This window comes from Chenopodium quinoa, unplaced genomic scaffold (assembly GCF_001683475.1).
Source record: "Chenopodium quinoa cultivar QQ74 unplaced genomic scaffold, ASM168347v1, whole genome shotgun sequence".
Taxonomy (NCBI): domain Eukaryota; kingdom Viridiplantae; phylum Streptophyta; class Magnoliopsida; order Caryophyllales; family Amaranthaceae; genus Chenopodium; species Chenopodium quinoa.
Genome location: NW_018745533.1, coordinates 2,884,207 through 2,908,791, shown reverse-complemented (window position 1 = coordinate 2,908,791; position 24,585 = coordinate 2,884,207). Strand labels below are relative to the sequence as shown.

At 33.4% G+C, this 24,585-nt stretch overlaps 3 protein-coding genes across 4 annotated transcripts; 1 reads left to right on the top strand and 2 right to left on the bottom strand.

Moving 5' to 3' along the window:
- Positions 1–153: 153 nt before the first annotated feature.
- LOC110715908 lies at positions 154–1,274 on the bottom strand. Its single transcript, XM_021894528.1, has 2 exons — positions 612–1,274; positions 154–546 (listed from the first exon to the last, which is right to left on the bottom strand). The coding sequence occupies exons 1-2, from the start codon at positions 1,272–1,274 to the stop codon at positions 154–156; spliced, it is 1,056 nt and encodes a 351-aa protein (XP_021750220.1).
- Positions 1,275–2,260: 986 nt separating this feature from the next.
- Positions 2,261–6,036, bottom strand: LOC110715853 (coiled-coil domain-containing protein 12-like). Of its 2 annotated transcripts, XM_021894472.1 has the most exons (5): positions 5,892–6,036; positions 5,596–5,778; positions 3,702–3,831; positions 3,479–3,593; positions 2,261–2,708 (listed from the first exon to the last, which is right to left on the bottom strand). In XM_021894472.1, exons 2-5 carry the CDS (start codon positions 5,754–5,756, stop codon positions 2,653–2,655), a joined length of 462 nt encoding a protein of 153 aa, XP_021750164.1. In that variant the 5' UTR covers positions 5,757–5,778; positions 5,892–6,036; the 3' UTR covers positions 2,261–2,652. The 2 variants fall into 2 exon arrangements, with proteins under 2 accessions (XP_021750164.1, XP_021750165.1); XM_021894473.1 differs by having other exon boundaries at positions 5,596–6,032.
- Positions 6,037–11,657: 5,621 nt separating this feature from the next.
- Positions 11,658–15,426, top strand: LOC110715938 (probable E3 ubiquitin-protein ligase ARI3). Its single transcript, XM_021894556.1, has 3 exons — positions 11,658–12,943; positions 13,963–14,074; positions 15,138–15,426. The coding sequence occupies exons 1-2, from the start codon at positions 11,709–11,711 to the stop codon at positions 14,042–14,044; spliced, it is 1,317 nt and encodes a 438-aa protein (XP_021750248.1). The 5' UTR covers positions 11,658–11,708; the 3' UTR covers positions 14,045–14,074; positions 15,138–15,426.
- The last annotated feature ends 9,159 nt before the right edge of the window (positions 15,427–24,585 follow it).

Sequence of the window (24,585 nt, the reverse complement as noted above, 5' to 3'; positions counted from 1 at the left end):
TAGACTTGATGTAAATTAGCCAAAAGAACAAACAAAGAAAATAGATGTATGAGCCAGCTAGTTCAATTCATTCATTATTGTCTTGCTGCAAACAAAGTTTGTTGTATTCAAACCATCTCCCTCTAATCTAACTTCTGTGATATCTGTCAGTCTCTAGGAGTATAAATCGTTCCACTGCGATTTCATCAATAGAAACTCGAAATCATCGATGCATTGGTCACCCTGCTTATTCGCTGCACCAGTTGTGCTGATATTGGTCTGCATCATATTCTCTGTACCTGCACCAGTCGCGTGGATATTAATCTGCAGCATATTTTTCGTGCCTGCACCAGTCGTGCTGATATTGGTCTGCAGCATATTCTCTGTACTCTTAATATTAGTCAGGTTAGTAATTTTGCTGATATTGGCCTGCATCATATTCTCTGTACCTTCAATATAGCTATCCATGTCCTCTCTGTCCTTCATCATAGCCTCCGGTAATGGGATGAACTCCAATGGACCTCGAGCCTTCAGCTCTAAAACTTCCTTCCTCGCTTTGGTCCTATCCTTCAAAGGCGAAGCTTTTAACCACATTCCATACGGTGTTGCCTCCCCATTACTTGCACTAATACCTCCAGACAATCCTTATCAGTATGACCAATCAACCCACACTCGAAACAAAGCATAGGAAGTCTCTCATACTTAAACACAACCCAAGCATCCTGTCCTGCCTTATTCTTTATCTTCTGCCATCTCTTTATAGGCTTCCTAATATCCATCAAAACTCGTACTCTAAACGATGTCTCCCACCCTACCTCATCAATCTCATTCACCTCTACAACCTCCCCTACCCTACTCGCAACAGCCTTAGCATCCTCAACCGTGTTACTATCAAAGGGCAAGTCATAAATCCTTAACCAAAACAAACATTGTGTAAATTCCACTTGCCAAGGTTGCTTGCCACTTTCGACTTCTTTAAGCACCAACAATTGGTTATCAAAGCACCATGGCGCGCCATCTTGTACCTTCTTCATGTCTTTCCAATGAAAGAATTGAAACATGAAGATATCATAGTCTAGATTTCGGATTACAACCCCGTTCGAAAGATTCCATACACTCTTAAGTGTTCTTTTCATGGCTTCTTTGTTAAATTTCTTGTTTGTTATAAGTTGTCCTAGTAAACATAAAGATAAACGAACATCCATCTTTGCACCTTCTACTCTAAGGTCTACGTACTCTTTTTCTTCAGGGGATATATTAAGGTTTTTCCAACGTGAAGATAAATCATCAGCCATGATTAATAATAATCCAAGGTCTTGGAGTTTTAATACTATGAAAATTGGGTGAGCAAAACTATAAACCCTACTTTGGAAGACTTTGTGTTGAGTGAAAACTACTAAAGATAAATAAATTTGATTATTTGATTCCTAAATCTAATAACTTTACAAAAATATCATTTTTTAGTTTTATATGACCTCCACAAGATCAATTAGGTTTGGAGTTGTCAACTGCATCTTTTATGTGGACCGGGTTTACAATAAGTTTACCATGAACGCATTTATATGTTTGTTAGTATTTGGAATGGATTGTTTTTTATTAGCATAATATTAATTAGTGGAACTATTTTGTTTATATATTATTAAATTAAACTTTTAATAGAAAAAGGTAACCTGAAGAATTAAAACATTGACTTGAACAACAAAAAGGTAAATTAACTTCGTAATAATTATATTATCATACAAAAGTTGTACTGCTTACAAAAGTCTATCTATACCTTTGCACACTTGCTTTGGAGATCAAGAAAAGTATTTAAAGGGTGGATTTAAAGACAAACCAAACAAGCAAGAGAATTTTTATTTAATAGTAGTTTCAAAGAAGAGCAAACGACTAATTTGGGGAGTATTGAAACTTAAAAGACAAGCATATTACTATATTAGAGATTGTAGTCTCAAGGATGATAGGTGCAGAATGATTGAACCTTGTAACTAAGAATTTTAGTTGTTTCGCCAACAATTATATGAAACAATCTTCATTTTGAATATCAGATTCTTAAACTAACTTACTGGTATCGATGTTATATTGATTGCATTTGCCTCTCATCAATGAACGTTGTATGATTAAGAGACTGCTATTTTGTCTGCGTCTCAGTTATACATTATCAACGAGGGAGCAGGGGGGGCGGCTTGAGTTGCCTGATTGCCTTTGAGGTAGGGTTGAAGTAATGAAATACTAGTATAAGATATGGCCTATACCCAAATGATGTTCCTACGTAATCACGCCATTTGAAAACACACTTAGGTGTGACACTGTCACATGAATAAGATGATCTTTACAGCAAAATTTTTACTCTTAAATAAAGCCAAAGAGGCGCGTTTCCTACGACAAAAATTCTTATAGCATCAAATTAACAGATAATTATACTAAGCACAATCTCCTCAACAGTACAACTTGTCAACTTGATGCTTCAGAAGTGACTAAAGATGCCAACCTTTCTTTGATATACTACAGACCTAGAGTAGAAAGATTTATGGCTACAGCTCAGCAAGTCTCAGCTGCAATTTACCATTTATATAGAAAGAATTTCAGCTGGACTCAGTTTTTTTTTAACAGTAATAGCATCTCGGCTAGTCTCCTCACCAAAAGGTCAAAAGATCATATGTCGATTGGGCGACTTCATTCTTCAGCAGCTACATTTCCCTCCTCCAATTGCCTCTGCTTCTCATGTTCCACTGAAAAAAGAGCAAATGGTTAAGCAAATTCATGCTATGAAGGCTAGTTGTTTGAACTAATTAATTTCTCATTCCCGAGTAGCATATATTTATGTTGTATTTATGGAAAACAGATAAGCTACTAATAATTATCACATTCACTCTAATTAAAAGCTATATTCGGTAGGGAACTTGACACAAGTCCAGATACCCACAATCTGAAAGAAAAAAATTCAGCATGTTTGCAACATCAATTGAAAAGCTAAATGACAAATTGACAAGCATGTCCATGTGTAAAATTGCTAAATAATTAAGGGCAAAGTACACAAATTCGATATGAATTGGATTATGACAAGAGGATCTTAAGACACACCAGGCACTTGAATGGACTCACTGTAACTACATCCCCAAAAGTTAGATATGTATATGATTGATCCCCTTGCACAAGTCCCTACGACCCAGTAATGGAAGTAATCCTCACTACCCTACAAAAATAACTCCTAAATTATACATCTAAAAATACCTAATAATCTTTTCTTTCTTTTTTTCCCCCCTAGGTAGGAATGAAGGATTTTACAGACATAAAAGGGGTCATTAACCTCGTATCATAGTATAAATTTGGAAGTATAGAGATAGAAAACCCATTCGAGGTTAATCACAGTTGAGGCACTAAAACAAATTGCTCTATAATAATGCTCTATAGTATGAGCAACTGAGCAGAACTACTAGACATTTTTTTATCCATTAAAATATTTAGAACATGACATGTTAGAAGCAAATAAGAAACGTACACATCAGCTTATGCAATGCCTTTTGTGTCCGCTTTTCTAGTTTATCTAGCTTCTTCTGCACATCCCTCCTGAGGTCCCAATTGGGTTTTTTCGGTGCAATGTTCAGAAAAGGATCCTGCATGCGCTTGCAATATTAGCACGCTTCCATAAGAAAGTCAATGTACCATAAAAAACTATTCTTAATCATGAGAATGATAAATGGCAGATGTTCACAGAAGCTAACCTCTTTTTCTTCTGGCGGAGGAGCTGCAGCAACAGGATCCTCAAATTTTGGCAGTTCTGGTGCAGCAAGTTTACCCTCTTGTAGATGTTTGTCATGAGGAAGGTAATTTCGAAATTTCAAGCTAAGACCACTGCAAAAAGTAGGATTCTACACTTCAGTAACTTTAAAGTTCTGAGAGCATCAAGCAGGACACAACGAATAACAGGTAACCAATCATCTTAATCCAAGGAAATGGGTTCCTTAACCACTTTGTCAGATTTTTAGCTAATTGAGGTTCTAAAAGCACATCAAGTAGGATACAGAAAATCATGAAATCAAGAATAAGGAACGGGATTATTTGTCACATTATTAACAATTTGTCCTCAAAAAGCCTGCAACAAAAGCACAGTGATAGACCAAAAACCTATTGAGAGTAGTGATAACACTCAATTTACCCGAGCTACAAGCTGAAACTAATTCTACCAACCTTCAAGGTTAAAGCAGCCAATTCATTCAAACCATCACAAAGAACTCTCGTAAAAGGAACAAAAAAAAAAGTTAAATGAATATAATTTTAGAATTAACAACCAATCATTCAGGTTCCTGGCCTGTAGACTGTACAATACTAACAGATCGTGGCAAATGGCAATAGCAGGAAAGAATGTCAAGCTATGACTAACCTACAGGGCTACAGCAGATGACTACAATGGCAATAGCAGAAAAGAGTGTCTGGCTATGACTCACATACAAGGTTACTGCAGATGACTACTCCTATTGTCTAACTCAAAGGCCAACCAGTTCAAGTTTGTTGTTTTAAGGGCCAAGTACAAGAGGCAGAATCTTGATAAGCTATTTTTTGTTTAAGAAGAGGGATCGGCTACTCAAATTAAATGGTAACCTTTTACAGTTTGCAGAGACGAAAGGAAACATAGTACCAGTGCATAAGTACTTGAGACTTCTTAAACAAAATTTCCTTGCAACTCTACAATTTTGTGAAAGGAAAAATTGAAGATGAAAGGCATATTATGATAGGCATTAAGCGCGGGGAATAGAAAATGCGAAAAGGAAAATGAGCATAGCCTACCCGGGCTACCACCCTAACCATTCTCATACAGAGTTCATGTTCTATAGTAACTCACTTTATTGCCCCCACCATCCCCACATTAATCTTTATTACCACCACAACCATCATCAGATTCACCACGAATGTCACTTCTCTCAATATTGAAGCACCAATTTGCTCGAAAGCTTTGAATTCTACCATGACACAAAACTTCCAGTTCATTTTGCTAAAATTACCATAATTGTTTGCCCTAGATTCCACTTCAATCCTCTAACTATACTTTTCTTCTTCTCAACAAAATCATCTAACCCTTCCACAAACTTCTCCTTAATGCTCGAAATCAAATTCAATAATATACACCGGAATCATCTAACTAGATGTCACTTCAATCCTCTAACTATACTTTTCTTCTACTCAACAAAATCATCTAACCCTTTCACAAACTTCTCCCTAAAGCTTGAAATCAATTTCAATAATATACACCGGAATCATCTAACTAGATGCCACTTCAATCCTCTAACTATACTTTTGTTCTTCTCAACAAAATCATCTAACCCTTCCACAAACTTCTCCTTAAAGCTCGAAATCAATTTCAATAATATACACCGGAATCATCTAACTAGATGCCACTTCAATCCTCTAACTATACTTTTCTTCTTCTCACCAATATCAACTAACCCTTCCACAAACTTCTCCCTAAAGCTCGAAATCGAATTCAATATTATATATCAATCAAATAAGCTAAACAATTAGGGCACAAATTACACAATCACAAAAATATATCAATAGCTCAAAAAAAAGCATTATAATCAATGTAAAAGCAATATTTGATAGCAGAATAAGAATCAAAACCTGTCTTCATTGTTATCAGCATCTCCATCCTCAGAATTGTTTTTGGGTTGAGACGAATCTTCATCTGGGGTTTCGAAAAGCTCTTGAGCTGCTCTTAGAGCTCTCAATCTTTCTCTCCTCTCTGCTGCTGCTTGTTCAATTGAATCTTCTTCTGCCGCCATTGAAGCTTGCTTCAACAAATTACTACGATAATCACAAATTGAGAATCAGATAATTATAATTTTGATTGGGAAACTGCTGGAGAAAATTAATTGGAAGAACACAAATTCGGAAGCTGGTAAAGCAAAAATCCTAACCTTTAGAAGAATTTCTGTAATTAGGGTTTTGGTTTTTTTGAATTTGATTTGATTTTACAGGTTCCGCTGAAAAAGAACACTGATTCTGATTGTTATGTCGGTCTTAACTTCTTAAGTGGTGAGGCTAAACCGCTAAGCCAAACCAACACAGGTCATAGGACGTGGGTTAGCGACTAGTGAGCGTGTTTATAGTAAGATCGTACTATGAGCTCGTATTAATTATGGATGTCGATTAATATGATTTGTTAAAGTCGTATAAACAAACTAGCTAAGTGTTACTTTAGAAGAATACTACAAGAGGGGGGGTGAATTGTAGTTTAAGATAATTGAGCTAACTTTTTGCGGAATTGAAAACTATTAAGCTACAGGAACTTGTAGTTTAAGATAATTGAGCTAACTTTTTGCGGAATTGAAAACTATTAAGCTACAGGAACTAGAAGTGAACACAGAGAGATTTTACGTGGAAAACCTCTTGGCCCTAACAAGAGGAAAAACCACGACCACTTGGGATTTTAGGAAAGATTCTCCACTATAACAAGGCAAACAACCTATTACAAGCTAAAGAATCAATCTTCAAGTTCCTCTACGAACTTGAAGTTCCCAGCAACAAGTCCCACTACTTGCTACTCTTTCTCTTCTCTATTCTCTTCTCTCTCTTTCTCTTCTAACTTCTCTAAGAGTTCTCTCAAACTCCCAATTCCCAAATTACAACTCAATGACAAACTCTAGTGAAAGTAATTAAGAAAAACACTTAAGTGGAATGCGACTCTTGACTCTTTTTTGTAAACAAGAAAGATAGATAAAAGTATTTGAGCAAGGTAAAGTGTATTCAGAAAATAACTTCAATATTTATAGGAAAACATTGCTTGGAGAAAACGCCATAATCTCCACCACTTGCACCACCTCTGTTTCATATCAACTCCACTACTCAACACCACTTCCAAAACTCTTAATCGTGTCCAAAAAACCAGGGCACGTTTAATTCTTAAAGAAGCAGTATGTTCGTGAGTGGGGAAGACCAAATCAAACAATCAGTAGCGCAAGTTTAGGAAATTAGTTTTGCAAAGATATTTTTCCAGAAGATAACTCCTCAGCGTTTTAAAGATAAAATCAGAAAAGATTTTCTCAAACAACTTCTCCTATTTTTTAGCAAGTCAATAATTATCCTTTTTCAAATGCATTCCACTTAGCATTAATCCTAATTATTTTTCACTTACATAAATTCTAAAATAGAAAAATACTTCGGACTTTATGCTTCTCTAAGAAGTCTCTTCTCCGAGTCTTCTTTCCTTAGCTTCTGCTCCGAAGCTCCAGTTCCTTCTCAGGAACTCTTCAGCTGATCCCTTGAACTTTTAGATCTTCGTTTTCCTTAGCCTTAAGTGAATCCTGTGATTTATAGACAAACTACAAGACTCACAAAATTCATTAGTTTACTTGTTTGACTTGTGTTATCATCAAAACATCAAGGGCAGCACTAAGAACTCGGGAACAAATTACATGTGTGTCATTTATATTTGTGTTCTCTAAACGGTTTAGAATATGACTACACGAGTATTAATTACTCCAATAAAATTAGATTTACCTTATATTACAGTTAAAATAAAATAAGATTGAACCAAAACACAAATAACAATGTTTTTTGCTCTGCAGTTTCATGTGTTGACAATCGGTGAACACCAAACTAAATACTACTTATTTAGTAAACAAGTTGGTGATACAGGCTAAAGTGATATTAAAACTTTGAGTTAAGCACACAATTAGGTACTCAATTCTTTAAAATTTCACCTTTTAGGTACTCAATTATTTTTATTTTGCTTTTGGGTACTGAGTTAAGAATTCAAGTGAAAAAAATTAAATCAACCAAAGAATTGAGTACCTTGGGTTAAAGAATTTAGTACCCTTGGTTAAGTATATGTGGGCCGCACTCGATGATACATTTTTATAAGGCTACCATAATTGTTATTTTTGGTAGATTCAGGTTCATAGCAGGAAGCTTAATGTTTTCTATTGCATACTAACTTCAAGTGTAAACAGCAAATTCATATGCTTGCATTTTATGAAGTCATGCATAGTAATTGTCGGTCTTCTCTGCCTACGTTAGAATTGCCACTTCCCCAGCGTATGAATCATAGTAATATGATCAGAGCTCCTTTTCCTAAAGTAAGCAAATGTAAGTTTGGGTTTTTGCAAAAGCCTTTATTCTTGTTTTGTCGCTTATTCTTTATCTGGAACTGTTTTCTGGTGATTTAATTTTTTGGAATGATCATATTACTATGATTCATTTCCTTTGGGTCTTTGAAACTGTCCTTATTCAGGATGATATTGTGTTTACACTAAAAAAAATTTTGATGAATTTTCTTGTTGTTTTGATGAATTTTCTGCCAGGTTCATGCCTAATTTCTTGCTGTATTGGATGAAACCAACGGCTAGTTTCTTAGTCTAATTTAATACATTTTTTTATAAATATTAATTTTTAAATCGGGTGGGGTCCACATACTTAACCAAGGGTACTAAATTCTTTAACCCAAGGTACTCAATTCTTTGGCTGATTTAATTTTTTTGGCTTGAATTCTTAACTCAGTACCTGTAGACACCCATTTGTGTCTCCCCAAAACCAAACCCAGTGATGAGTACCTTTTGCGTCGAATCATAATCGAATGAAGTGAAAGTGTGGAAAGTCTAGCGTTGCAGATAGTTTTAATTTCTTTTCTTTTCTCTCTGTTTTTGAAAACTTATTTTAAGAAAACAGTCAATCCAGTTTGGTTGGTCCATGATATGGGTCCAATAGTAGTGTAGTTGGATGGGGCTTGCAAAGACCTTTCCAACGATATATTATAAGCCCAATTCCGATGAATATTGAGGAAGTTATGGCCAATTTACCAAACTGGGCCCGGTTTGAGCCTAATATGCGACCCAATGATCTAGAGGAGGGCCTATTATTAATTATCATTCCTAAAGCTATTAGGATTGATTATAGTCTTCTAGAATACTCTAGAAGGTTCTTTTAAATCCTAATGGAGTTAGGATTGATAATTATGTTTTAAAGAGTTTGAAATTGAATAAAACTACTCCTTTTAAGAATCCTTGTTTTGTACGAAGTGGAATATATTCAGATTTTATTTTCGTGCCCCATAATATTTATCCAAATTTTATATGGTTGGATAGATCTTGAAATTATCTTTCCAATGATATATTATAATATTAAATCCGAGTTATAACGAAAAAGATATGAATGAGACATGAAACTTTATCCAAAACTGACACCCTTCCACTATTTTGGCCATATATTTTTATCTACATAATATTTTAATCTGATTCTAATTGGGTTGGAAAGTAGACTTTAAGATATTTCCAACGACATGTTATATGCCTTATTTGGACTTCCGGATCAAAAGATATGATAAAAACAAAAACGCATTAAAAACAGGCTTGGCGCCTGACTCCAGGCATTGGCGCCTGGAACCAGGCTTGGCGCCTGGTGCTAGCCATTGGCGCCTGGTGCCAATGACCAATGCCTGGCGCCAACTTCGTTTTGCGTGCGCCAAAGTCTGTTTTGTTAATTTTATCTTTTTGGCTGATTTTCTCTATAAATAACGTATTAAAACTCCGTTTTCGATAACCAGATTTCATCAATTCTTATTTCAATTCACCAACTCTCATCAAGATTATTCTCTCTTTCTTTCTCCTTTTTCTAAACTAATCTTTCACATACAATAATTCCGCATTCGCAAGATCTAGAAACACCTAGCCATATTCGAAGTTGCCTTCGCCCTAGATGTGAAAGGTTTAATTTCTGAGGGTTTGGTCTCAAATCTCTCTTTCAATTATTTAATTTAATTGTTTGTTTATTATTTTCCTTGAAGTTACTAACGTGTGTATTTTGTTATTAGAAAGGGGTACGAAGCATCAAAGTAAGTATTTTAATTGATTAATTGATATTATGATGTAGAAATCATGTTTATATTGTTATTATGATATTCCTATTATCATGTTTAGGGAAAAGGTTATAATATCAAATATGCTTATTATGATTCATGCGATACTTCCTATATTCTTCCTAATATTTATGATTGTTAGTATCATGTTAGGGTTAAAGCTTTGATTTTTATTGCTTAGTGACATGCTAGGGTTTGTTATTAATCTTGTTAGTATCATGCCTAGAATCTTGCTATGTTCATTGTGCTTTAATATTAATATGAGCATGATTATGATTATGATTTATGATTATTATTATTATTATTATTATTATTATTATTATTTTCATGATGATTATTATAATTATTATTATTCATGTTTATTCATGATATTGATTATTTATTATTATGTTGCTTGGTACATTATTTTTATTGTTATTGCTTGATCACGCCTTTTATGCATGCTTAAAGGGAATTTGGTACTTGTAATCACGCTTAATAAGATATTAATAATCTTGTTTAGGGTTAATATGATTATAATTCAAGTGATCGCCAATAATAGTTTATTTGTGCATTAATATTCAACCAACATAGATTAAACAGGTTTAGGGTTAACCTATTGATTGTATGTTAGTCAGAAAGCGCACATGAATACGATCAGAATAAAGTAGAGGCCTATTATTAGGGCAGATTCAATCTCTTTTAGGTTGGATTTGTACCTTCATCCCCGAACCCTTATTTGGTTCATGACCTTATGGAGTTGATGATCTCTTGGATCGTTAAGGGGTGTAACCTTCACCTCGTGAACGGTTTACAAGTTCCTTAAAAACTTGTTGGCGACTCTTTTGCTCTATCTTCTTCCCTTTTGGACGCCACCGTACTTTAGTGTATGATCACAGTGGGGTTCAAGCTAGTGGGATTTTAAGGGGTTAAAATTATTCCCTACAGTACCCAAAAGCAAAGTAAAAAGAATTGAGTACCTAAAAGGGGAAATTTTAAAGAATTGAGTACCTAATTGTGTGCTTAACTCAAAACTTTCTCAACATATAGAAAATTAATTCTTCTAAATAGTTTTAAAGTTTTATATATGATTTTTAAGTTAAATATGAACCAATCCGAGAAGCGATTTTTAATGGAATTTGGATTGAACCGGACTACAAATCGAACACTTCTATTTTGTAACTCGAATATTGGATCAGTTCTCGTTGATCAGATTCTACCGATTATTTAAAGAATTGAGTGAATTACTTACTTTGTAACTACTTAAACACATCTACCCTAGACGACAATTGTTAATTTGTTACGCAAGCACATTAGGTATCACTCAAAATTTAACTCACTTTCAAGACCCAAGATCACCGTCTTTTAAACACATCCGAATACATAATGGATCACAATTTCACTAAAAAGGCGGGTGTACGTTAATTAATTGTAAGACGGGTTAAAGTTATCATATAAGTGTTTAAAGTTACCCTTTACGCTACATAAGCTATTATTTTTCTAATAATAGTAAGTAATCATGAATCCATAAGAAATTACATAATAAAATAAAATTCTCCAAAGACAAATTAAAAGTTACTCGTATTTTAAAGTTTACTCGTATTTTAAAGTTAATTTTAAGTTACTCTCAATATGACCATCTTATAATACGAGTAAACTTGTATTTTCTTGTAAAAATTAATGTATATACCCGCATTAATGCATTATACAAAAGTATAAGACTTATGGATAGACTCAAAGACAGTAGAAGAGCAGTAAAACTTCTAGATAGTTCATATTTTATTAGGGAAGCTTTACAATGTGGTTAAATCACATGTGGAGTAAATAATAAATTGAGGGTAAATATTCAAAACCTAATTCTCAGAATTTGAAACGAGTAGCCAGTTCAAGTTTGAGCGCTGAGATGGAAACCCAAACTCCATGTATCGTCCAGAAGAATCTTCCCCAATTTTTCAAAACCCTAAATTCTGAATCCACCTCAATTCCGCCCAATTTCGCACCAATTGATTTAGATAATCCATCGTTTCATCCCTCTTCTTCACTCAACAACAGAAGGGCAAATCATCATCATCAAAAAATTGTAAGTAATGATGTTTTAATTTTCGAAATTGATGATCGTAAGAATGGTAATTCTAAGGACAAAGCTAGTACCTCTGTTTCTGGAAATAATGTTATTGAGTTGAATGATGACGATTATGGCGATAATGGTGTTGTTGTTGATGATAATGGTGATGATGATGATTGTGTTTTTGTGAAAAGAGAGATTAATTTGACGCCTAAAGGAAATCATAAGAAAGACCCAATTTGTGTTGAGGAATTGAAGGACATTAAACCTAAATTGGGTAAAAATAATTCGATTGTTGTTGATGATTATGATTCAGTACAATGTGTTGATGATTATGATGATGATGATGATGAAATTAGGATTATCAATGTGAGGCCTTCTAGTAGGCCGTTGTTGTCGTCAGCTTCTTTGAGGAAGAAAAGAAAACCCTTTAGTGGTCCATCGATTACTGAAGTAGGTGAATCGTCTGGGTCGAAATTTGAGGTAGATGATGAAATGGTGGCTGAAATTGAACCTATTGAAATTATGTTTCTTTGTGAAATTTGTGCTGACTCTAAGCCCCAGAAGGAGGCTTTTAAGATAAAGGGTTGCTCTCATTCGTATTGCTCCGATTGTATGAAAACATATGTTGCTTCGAAGCTTCAAGACGGTGTTTCTATAATTAATTGCCCGGTTCCTAGTTGCTCTGGAGTATTAGAGCCAGAGTATTGTAGGGATATACTCCCATTTGAGGTTTTTGCTCGGTGGGGCAATCTTTTGTGTGAGTCTGTGATACTGGCCACGCAAAAGTTCTATTGCCCGTTTAAGGATTGCTCGGCATTGTTGGTTGATGACGGGTTTGAGAAGGTGACAATGTCTGAGTGCCCAAGTTGCTTTAGATTGTTTTGCGCGCAGTGTAAGGTTGGGTGGCATGCAGACATTGAATGTGCTGAGTATCAATCTCTGAATAAGGATGAGAGGGAGAAGGAGGATATCATGCTGAGGAAACTTGCTAAGATTAAGAACTGGCAAAGGTGTCCCAAGTGCAAGTACTATGTGGAGAAGTCAGAGGGTTGCCTCTATATGAAATGCAGGTAAGTTGCCATTCTAAACTCCCATTTATTGCCCCATTGTTTTGATCTACCCTTGCTGTTTCATGAGAGATGATAAATTTTCTTCTAGGCAGCAACTCGTTCGAAATTGGAGTATTACCAATTTCCATGGCATTGTAGAACCAATACTAAATTCTTTTGGAACAATTGATCCAAAAAAACTTAACCTCTACACCTATAGTGCATATGAATTGTTTGTTTGTGCTTTTGTTAGTCAAATGGGGTCCGAAGGAAAGATGTCCTTATTATTGTTTCCTCTTCATTAATTTGTGATAACAATCTTCAGAAAGAAATTCTTCGGATGTATCTTTATGAGCCATGCTACTCTTTTATTCTGGGTTGATATTGGATGTGCATAGAGTTGCTGAATTTTACCAATCTGCGGTTGTAAACATTGACTAGTTGATTCTTTTTGAAGACCCAAAACTATATTTCTTGCTGTCCAGCCCAATTGTTATTAAAATCAAGTTCATTGAGCTTTAGGCTATAGAAATCTATGTTAGTCTTATCACTCAATGATTGAATTTTTTAAACTCTTAGAGATGAAATCCTATTTCAAACTATCAGCCTTGTAGCTATAATTTGTTGGCTACATGGTGGCAAGACAACTGATGTTTGTATTGTATATACCTCCTCCCTATAGACATATCTTGAGTCGTGATAATTGATTAGTTGTTAGAAGTTTTGATGCTGAATAATAGTTGACACATATTGGATAAGAAAACTTGATTGAAGTATTTGGAGTTTTATCCTAAATTAAGGAGCTGCCATACCAAACTTAAACATGGATATTATATGATTTTCTTTCATTCAGGTTCTGGCTATATTGTTTTATTATTAGTAGAAAAGAACCGCTTTGTGAATCAACGTTGTCGGTCATTCTCATCTTAGCTCTTTTCTATCTGCAATTCCGCGTCATTGTTTTATATCATTCCTTGTCATGGCTCTTTGCTATCTGCATAATTACTCTTACTCCATTTTCCCCCTCCATTTGAACACAGGTGTGGAGTTGCCTTTTGTTACAGGTGTGGTAACATTAACACTGACCATACGTACCATAACTGTAAAAACTGTGGGCGGTAGTCTTCGGGATTGTTGATTGTAGAGGAACAGGTTTGTTGCTGATCCTTATTTTCATAAACACCCCCCCCCCCCCCCAATAACCCACCCAACCCCACCAGGCTGATTTTTGAGTTTAATTTAAAGTGTAATATTTGGCTGCCTTGTCCAACTTATGTGAAGTTGATGCTACATTAGACTCCTTTGTGAGCTCTACAATTTGTCATCTAGTTAATCTTTTTTTCTCATGTCCACTTGCTTGCAAAATACATCCCCTTCACCATTCTGCTAAGTGCTAACAACACTGGTAAGAGTTGTGCGTATTTGTCCAGCTTTCAGTTTTTATGTAAATGCTTATAATTGCAGCTTCACTGTTCACAATCAAATAAACACTGATAAGAATTGCAGTTTTTAAAATACACATAGCTCGTAGAAGGGAGAATGATAAAAGTATGAAATTACTTATATGGTTTCAGAAGTATGATAAATGTTAGTATAGAATTTGGGTAACAACTGGATTAGTTTTTTGTTTTCTCTATTATTTTTATTGTTATTGTTATTGTCATTTTTATTGTTATTGTTTGTTGTGGTGGCAGTCGTGGAAAGGAAGGAGAAAGGCAGCAAACATTGAGGATAGCATAGGAATTTTTGTTGTAGTGGTGACAGTCGTTGAATTTTTGTTGTAGTGGTGAGTAGGTGACAGTCGTTGAAATGAAGGGGAAAGACTGCAAAAATTGAGGATAGCATAGGGAGGTGGCAGTGAGGGCGTGAGCAAGAGAGAGGTGAAGGTGAAAAGTAGTGGGCGAAGGGAGGGGGTAAAGGGAGAAAGATGGAGGTTATGTGGAGTTCAGATAGTAGGGCTAATCTAAAAGTGAGAAGAAGCTGTGATTTTCCAGATTCAAGGAGTCTTATCATTATTCATTATTCAATCTGTTCTTGAGGGGATTCTAGAAACAGGTCATATGTGTGATTTTCAAAATTTAATACCGAAGATCATGCATATGTTTGCTCCATATCTTCAAGTTGTTAAAAAAATGCCGTGTTTGATCGATAATTCATTTTAAACTAATGATAATGTTTGTCATTCCTTAACCCTTGTTTCTTTTGGACATTGCAGATGTGGACTTGCTACCAGTTCTTTCAATGAGCTTCTTTCCAAAGGAATTTTGTAATTAAATTGTTTAGATTTAGGGTATTTAGAAACATGATGCGTAACTAACTAACTATCCAATGTTTCTTTGATTATCTGTAACTACTCTTTCAGTGAGTTTCTGGGCGAGATGTTCCAGTTTCCACTATCTCAAATCCCCATTCATGACCAAATTTACGAGTTGGTTCTGTATATTGCTACTTAGTCTGTCTTTATCAGGCATGTTTGTCAAATTTGATCATGTCAATTACTTGTATTATAGAAACAAAGGTAATACGGAGTAATTGAATGGTGCGGAAATTTAAAATAGTAACGAATGTATATTTTAGTAAAATATTAAGATGGTAAGACATCTTGTTGGGAGATTCCTCTACTTTAAGCTAAGCGTGCAACTTTAGATGGAATTAGAAGTAGTTGGAGTTAAAACTTTGGTAAATCAGGTGGGGTGTACTTAAAAAGAATAAAAATAAATAGAATATTGTATGATTATCGATATTACTAAGAATAAAAAATATTTACAAACCAATAGCAAAAGCAATCAATCAAACCAAGTAACATTTTTTAATTTTTTTTAAGAGGGAAAGGATGGGAAGAGAGATTGAGGGATACATAGTTTTTTATTTGGATAATAAACAATGAAGGAAGAAAATTGAAGGGAAAGAAATAGAGGATCAAATTGCAAGAAATTGATCTCTTCAACAACTAAGAGATTTAGAAGGAAAACTTTTCATTCTTCCTTTCTTTCCCCTTCCCTTACCACAATACCACCCTTCTTTTCCTCCCCCCTAATCTATCCAAAATTCCAAACACACCAATTTCTCAACTTGAGAAACATGGGGTGTTTCTCAAGATGACATTTTTGTAAATGAGAGAAATTGTATGAATTTTTTAATGATGTATTTTTTTTTTTCTTTTTTGTTCTTTTCTTTTTTTAATAACTAAAACCCTAACAATTATGGGGGGAAAGAAGGGTATGATTAAGGGAAAGGTTGGATCCTTCTCTACTAAAGACCTTCACCATGTTCGATTTTCCCATAGGAGTTTCTTACTTTCTCAATAACATTCTTTGGCTCTCCATTGAGTACTTATGTTTTTTTTAATTGAAAATAGAGAAAATTTAGACAAAATTACAACATTAATCCAACTTATTAATTAAAATTTATGAATTTGCCCCTTTGTGAAGCATATAATGTTTCTCGAGTTGAGAAACTTGTATTTTCTAAAAAAATATAGTCGATAGTCAATTGGAATAGTGAACAACCATTGAACTTAATACGAAGTATATCTTATCAAGACTATAGTGAACAACCATCTATATCTATCTATATCTATATCTATATCTATACTTAGTATTTAAAAAGTATAACCAAGAAACTAAGAAAGACACATGACCCCATCCATTTTATTACACTTTTCTAACCATAGTGCCACATGTCATCTTACACTATTAATTTTTTATTACACTATTTTTTTTAATTCTTTCATTAAACTTATACTTCATCTTTCATACACACTTCATCTCTCCCCTTTAATTCAACCTTTTCCTATTTTCTCTTTAATTTTAGCCCTTCCACTTTCTATTTAAGCCTCTTTTTCGATTAAAGTTCCAAAAATTTAATTTCTTTAATCATGTTTCCGATTACATATCATACCCTATAATGACTTACTGATATTTCCTCACTTATCTCTCAATACAATTTTTTCGATTACATATTAATAATTATACCCTATAATGACTTACTGATATTTCCTCACTTATCTCTCAATACAATTTTATATGAATAACCCGTGCATTGCACGGGCCAGAAGGCTAGTTGAACTTAATATATCTTATAAAAACAAGTTTTTTAAGTTGTAAATTGAACCCTTGTATTTTTTATTAAACCGTATTAAAACTTACATACTCTTTAATTTCAATATAAATGCCCTAGTTTGACTAACACATTTGCTAACAAAAACTTTAACCAATAATATTTTTAAGGATTTTGCTAATGAACGCCCCGGGGCGTTGAATAAGCATTTAAAATATTACTTAAAATGATATTAATTTGGGAAAACATGACAAAATCACGTGTCGATCGGTATATATTATTAATATTAATTTTAATTTTAATTTAATCTTTTTTTTAGAAAGCTTATCCAACGCCCCTGGGGCGTTCGTTAGCTTTTACCTATTTTTAATTTTAATTTAATCTTTTTTCTTTTAGAAAGCTTATCCAACGCTATAATACCCCGTATTTTCATACGTATTTTATAATTAATTAATTAAGAATCATTTAATAAAAAGGGTATTTTAGTAATTTCATTATTTGGGGCCAAAATAATATTTGAATTTTAGCGCAAATATAAGTATTTAATCATTTGAATAATTAATTATTTTTGGATTTCTAAATTAATAATATAGGTTTAATTATCTTTTTAAGGTCGGTCCATATTTTACTAACTAACTATTTCAAGAGAAATATTTAATATACATTAGTATTTAACTAATTTTGATATTATCTAAAATATTTATTTATTCAATTATTTTATTATTATTGATTGTTATCACTTTAGTTTTTTAATTATTATATTTTAAATTATCTTCTAATTATCTTCTTCATTATCTCATTTTGTTCGTATCTTTCTTCTCCCAACCATATGTATATCCATTTAAATTTTCTTATCTTTTAACCCAACTATTAATCTAGACTTAATTTGATTCAAGTACCTTAACAACCCCAAAAACTTATCACATTTTCTAGTAATCATATCACACCTTAAACTCTATCCTTTCTACACCCTAGCCTATAAATACCCCTTCATACCGCTCACATTCTTCACACCAATTCTCTTCTTTTCTTCTCCTCAATTTTACACAAATCATCTCGTTTATCTTTGAAGTCAATTTTCGGGCACTTCTGCTTAGTTTTTGGGGTATGAAAGTTTCACAGAAAGTTGTTCCTCTCAAAAATTCCTTGAGGTTAGGCTCAAGAATCACCCAATTCCGAGCTATATTAAAGGAGTTATAGCCTCTGCAAGTTCTGTCTATTATTTCCTACGCAAATCCCATTCTTCTCTTTTCCTTGGTTTCTTATCTTTTCTTCTTCTCTTCTCTTATTCAATTATTATTATTTTATTTATGGGGGATTTATAAAAATTATTATGAGTAGTTTTAATTATATAAAATCATATTTTTATGATGTTTATGAGAAATTAATTAAAAGGTTCATGTACATATAGTTGGGGGTTTTTAATTATTTGTTAACCTTATATTGATTAAGGTTATATTTATTTGTAGGGTGTGTCCGACCAAGATTCTTGAGGTTCTTTTGGTGTGTATAGCTAAGCAAGGATCAAGGTACGTTATGTTAGGTGGCTAGATACCTTTGAAAGTGATTGGTTTGAATAACATGTTTTATATGATTTGATTGGTGATTGAATTAAATTGATTTGAATTATGATTTTGAAATAAATCATGTTTGGAGGTATTGATAAAAGTATTTTGGTTTTTAAATCATGTTTTAAATGGTTTGAATTACTTATCGTGTTTAAATAAATGATTTGATTTTTAAAAGGTTTGTTGAATTAAATAAAAAAAAAAAATAGAAAAGAAAAATCCAACCTTTGCACTTTTTCCTCTTAAAAGTCCAACATTCATTTTATTCCTCAAAAATCCAACCTTTATACCCCTCATTCTCTAACAGATCCATTTAACTTGTGACCTGATAAACAGGTTAAAAAGTTTTTTTTTTAAAAAAAAATTATTCTTCCTTTCCCTTCTTTCTCTCTCCTCTCTCCTCAAACACTGAAACCACCAACCTCACCTCCGCCACCACCACTTCTTCCACCACCATTTACCCCACCCAACGATCCCAAACCCAGAACCGAAACCACCAACCCTTTCTAGGCTTGAAATTCACAATTATGGGTGGGAATTCCGAGGTTTCGAAGCGGCAGTGTGATTGATTGTGCTTCTCTTAAGGGGGGCTCTTCTAGCCATATTCATGCTTAGCTTTCTGCAAAAATTTGTGGTGCATTTAATTTAGTTTTTTTTTTCTTCTTCTTGAAAAATTAAGTTAGAATTCTTTAGTCAGGTTTTTGGGGTAAGATTAATGGGCGTGGAGCTGCTGGAGTAGGTGGGTTTGGGGTGGGGTTCTTCTAGTGAATTAAATTAGGTTAGGTGGTGGTGTTGATGAGGTGGTGGTTATGGAGGGGGTGGTGATAATTGTGCGATTTTGAGGGTTGAACAAGAGCTGTGACTGGTGGCCGCTGCAATTGGTTGTTGTGTGTGTGATGGAGTGGCGTAGGGGAGTTGCGAAGGTAGCGGTGTTGGCTAGAAGTTGGTGAAGGTGATGAGTGGGGTTTTGCAGGGGGGAAGAAGAGGCGTGTGGGCTAGTGTGGATTGTTGGGCGGGTACGACAACAACCTAATTGGTCGGGTTTTGGCCGGGAAAACAGGGTGGCTAGAAAGGGGAGGAGGGTCGAAAATGGAGGAGGTGAGGAATGGTGGCCGGATTTAATGGAGGGTGGTGAAGAATGGTGGCCGGATTTAATGGAGGTGGTGAGGAATGGTGGCCAAAAATCTGATATTTTTTGTTTTTTTAATTTTTTTTAATTATTTTTGTTTTTTAATAATTGAAAAAATAATTGACCTATTGATAGCTGACACGTGGCATTATAACTTATAAAACCGGTCATGAACAGGTAATGGACCTTTAAATGAATGGGGGGTATAAAGGTTGGATTTTTGAGGAATAAAATGAAGGTTGGACTTTTAGGAGGAAAAAGTGCAAAGGTTAGATTTTTCTTTTCCATTTTTCCTTAAATAAAAGGTTTTTCAAGGAAGAGTTATTGATTTTGGAAAGCTATTAATATGAGATTTTTCTCAAGTATTTATTTAAAATGTTTTGATTTTGAAAGTATGTGGACTTATCAAAAAGGAGTTTGAATTGTATTGGATTTGTTGGATCTTAAAAGGATTTATTGAACCATTGAATTATTATTATTATTAATGCTTTATAAGCATGTTGGTAATCCTACTATGCGGATTTGGTTTATTGATAAGGCCTTGGACTTTGTATGATTGGGTCTTTCCTCAAGAATAACGTTGTAATATAAGGAGACTAGCTTGGGGGGTGTGCACATTTGGGTGAGGAATTGGATTTAAAGAAATTGGTTCAAAAAGGAATTGGATTTTTAAAGGAATTGGTTTATCAATTATTTTGAATGTTGAATCATTGGAATTGGTTTTGAATCATGAGTTTTGGAATTAGTGGATTATTTATTGGAATCGATTTTAAAGCATGTTTGCGAATAAATTGAGTTTACATTATCTTGCACTTATCGTACTTAGCATATTTTGCTAATCTGTATTTCCTATTTGTTTTGGTTCGCCCTGTTTACCGTAATGGTAAGCAGTGTTGACTATTTTCAGGTGGAGTCATGAATGAGCATATGGGAGTCCCGGGATTTGCTTCACCTAGTTTAGGAATGTTGGTCTTGTCTTTATTTAGAGTACTCATAACAATTTTTATTAATAAAAGAAAGTTGAGTTTCCGCTGCAAGTTTTTGTTATTGAGTTAAGTATTTTGAGTAGCCTTGCGTAATCACGCGGCGGTAATACGCTCAAGTCTATCTCTACAGTATAATTATACGTATTATACTGGTATTTCCGTAGAGGGAGATTTGGGGGTGTTACAAACGCCCCAACGCCCCCGGGGCGTTCGTTTAGCTTTTACCTAACAAGTAAAATGTATATTAATCATATCATATAACTAATATATAAAGCTAAACTTTTAGCCATGCGACGAGACAACGACACTTGGCGTTCCAACTTTTCGCCAAGTGTCGTGCCACGTAGGATAGAGTTATACAGAATTCAATTTGTAGGATAAAAAAGGTAGTTTAGAATTTTATTTTCAATCAACTTTGGATAGAATTTTAGGATAAAATTGTTAATTTAGAGTTTTATTTTTGATAAGGTACCAATATTTCATATGTACAAATTGAATTATAATTTTATTCAAAAAAAAAAATAGATTATAACTCTCATAAATAATCATATAAATTTAATTTTTGTATCATAATATTTTTTTGGAGCGAAGGAATTAGTTCAAAATGTACCACATCCATGGTTTAAAATATATTATAATCAATTAAAAAAAAATATACTTCACAATCTAATATAATTTTATTACTATGTGTAGATCTGTCAATCAGGTCGGGTCACGAGTCATTTTAGACAAGGTCAAAAAAAAAATTCACCAATATTATTATTATTTGTCATTACATGTCTACAAGTTTAAATCGTCACAAAAACACGTCGATTCCTAACTAATTTTGTATCAATGATATGTTTTAAAATTTGACATATAGATTAAAATATATCTTTAAATTAATAAACAACCCGGGCATCGCACGGGCACAAAACTAGTTTTATATATAAAATCACAAACATTAGTCAAACTAATTTATGTAAATATACTGCAAAAGTAAGAAATGAGACATTTATTTTGAATCAATGAGAAAATATATAACTTTTTTCCCCCTAAATTAAGTGAAAATTGGGGAATAATTCCAAGTCTACATGTATTAGGCTCTGTTTTACTTCATGGTATATAAGAAATATGTTACTTATTTCAAATTGAGTAACTTTTGTATATGCACAATAATTTACTATACATCGAGGGTCACTTTTATAATTTTTTGGGTAACTTTTATCAATAAAGCGAAAATACTTCGTAAGCTTTATTTATGTCAGGGTAACTTTTATTCATATTAGGATAACTTTTGCTCATTTTAGGGCAACTTTATAACGGATGTACAATAATATTGTACATCTAATTTATTAAAAGTTTGTCTTTTAAATTAGTTTGACCTAGAGGTGATCAACTATAGCCCGACCCGTTCCACCCGAAAAACGAGTGGGTTTGGGCTAGTCAAAATCACAATTTTAGTTAAAAAGCCTGATCCAGCTTGAAAAGCCTGACACTTTTTAACGGATTTGGGCACGAGTTTTCACACTAAAGCTCGGCCCGCCCCAAATTTGATCACCTTTAGTTTGACCAATGTTTGATCAAAGTTAGCTTGGAGCAAAGATTGCTTAAAAAAAAGGCTTCATCGAAGATAGTTCGCATCAATTATTTATTTTTTCTTTTTGTAACACCCCACTAATTCTCCCTTTTTAAACCACTTACTTTAAATAAAAATAGAGGAGAACCATTGGCATGTTACCGCCACGTGTTAAAACGTTAAGGCTTTATCAAAGTATTGTAGCGGAAATCCAACTTAAATCTTAAAATAATATAATTTAGAAAACCAATAAGTCAAAGCTTATTAATTGGAACCATAAAGACCCTTATTTAAAAACCAATAATCAAAATCACAAAACATAATTAGAATAGTAAAACATAAATAAGTTTAACACAAAGAACGAATACTCTCAATCACACCAATCCCTTGACAATGCGTATGTCAAATCCCCGAACTTCACATCATCAAGCTAACCTGTGCGATACTGCTCCCCAATAATACAAGTGTAAGAATTGGATCATCACAGGGTCATTGAAAGGCGAAGGCCATGACCAAAAGAAAACACACAAAAGCACGCAATCAGCAAAGCTGAGTACATACAAGCTACAACGCACAAAACCTAGCATGCTCAACTAATTAAAGTAAATAAACATACAACACAAATTCATTAATCAAGACTCCACACTTAAACAATTCAATCAACTCAACATACTTGCTAATCAATTCCAAACACTTGACTCTTTATATTTAATTTAATTAATTTAATTTGGAATAAGCAATAGACGAGATTGTCCAATCCACCAAATCATTTTGGTCCCAAATGACCATTTAAAATAAAAGTTTAGCGCGATGCAAGAATGGGCGCGACTCCATTCTCACAAAGTTAGTCTAGGATCCCATCTAACTTTCATTATAAAATAAAATGTAAATACCAAAAGAGAAGAGGACATGTTGATCAAACAAGCCTCGAAAAGCCACGGGCTACCACCGTGTACCCCAACCCATAATTGTCAATACTTTAGAAGTGCACGCTTTCTAGAGTTTTATTGCTCATCCATGTTTCACTTTACGTGATTACAATTTAATTAATAGCCGACTCAATCAAGTAGAACATACGTAAAAATCATACATCAATTTATTTTTAATCTTATTTAGGACAATGGTGATCACATCACAAATTGACCTTTAATTTCATTAAACTTCCAAATTATCCAAATTGTTGAACATAGTCAACCCACCTAGCCATTCGGCTTAATCCACCTTTACTCAACATACTAACAATTCATGATTGAGTAATAAAATAAATAACAACCTTGTGGAATAATTAATAAATTCATTCCAATTAAACCATTCAATTCCAATCCTTTAATAATCCAAATGTGGTTAACAAACCAATCCAATAAAATTATGCTTGTATCAACATTCCATACAAACAATTAATCCAATATAATTCAACATACTTCATCCAAAATTTCATACAAGCATAATTAATTCACCAAAACATGCCTCATAAATATAAATACATGAATTAATTAAATGTATAACCAAACAATTTCCATCCAAGTGTTCCCTAATCATGAAACTAAGTTCTTTCCTTTTGGTACCTAAACATGATACTACTTATAACGAAGTAGACATGTACGTACCTCGTGTAAACAATTCGGTTGGCCACTTAAAAACTAGAAATCACCTTAAAAAAACTCCTCTCCTAAGCCAAATAATAACATCTCAATCAATACCCAATCAATACCCAATCAATCAAATTTACAGCAACACTAACTTACTTTAAAACCTTCAAAATCCAAATCAAACAACACTTTAAAACCCTCCCTTTAGTTAAAATTAAAGGCTTACATATAGTTCTTTAAATTTTCTTCATAAAAACCTCAAAATACACTCTTATAAATTAAATGAAATTACAACAAGTTTAAAGTTTAATAAAAATCTGAAAATTATTTAAAAACCTCTAATAATCTCCCTTTTAATGGGTGATTAAACCCTCTTTATAAAACATCAAAAGTAGTACTTAGGAACTATTTCCAGCACTTAAAACTTCAATAAAAAAAAAATATATTTATGCTTATATAACTTTAAACATAATTAATTTTATTAATCAAACTCAAGGATAATATTTTAAGTATAAAAAAACTTCGTTAAAATAAAAAACTGCCCGAAAATCATATTTAGAGGCTGAATTTGGCACGAGAGGTGGTGATCACTACCAAAGGTAATGAGGCTTTCTTAAAATCGGATGAGTTCAGAACCTGATCGGGATTAAAACGGGATTAATATTAATGAACGGAAATCTTAAAATTAAAACACGAATTTAAGTGTTCAAAACAATCTGGAATTAAGTTAAACTAATTAGTACTTATAATCACCAAAATTTCAAAACATCATTA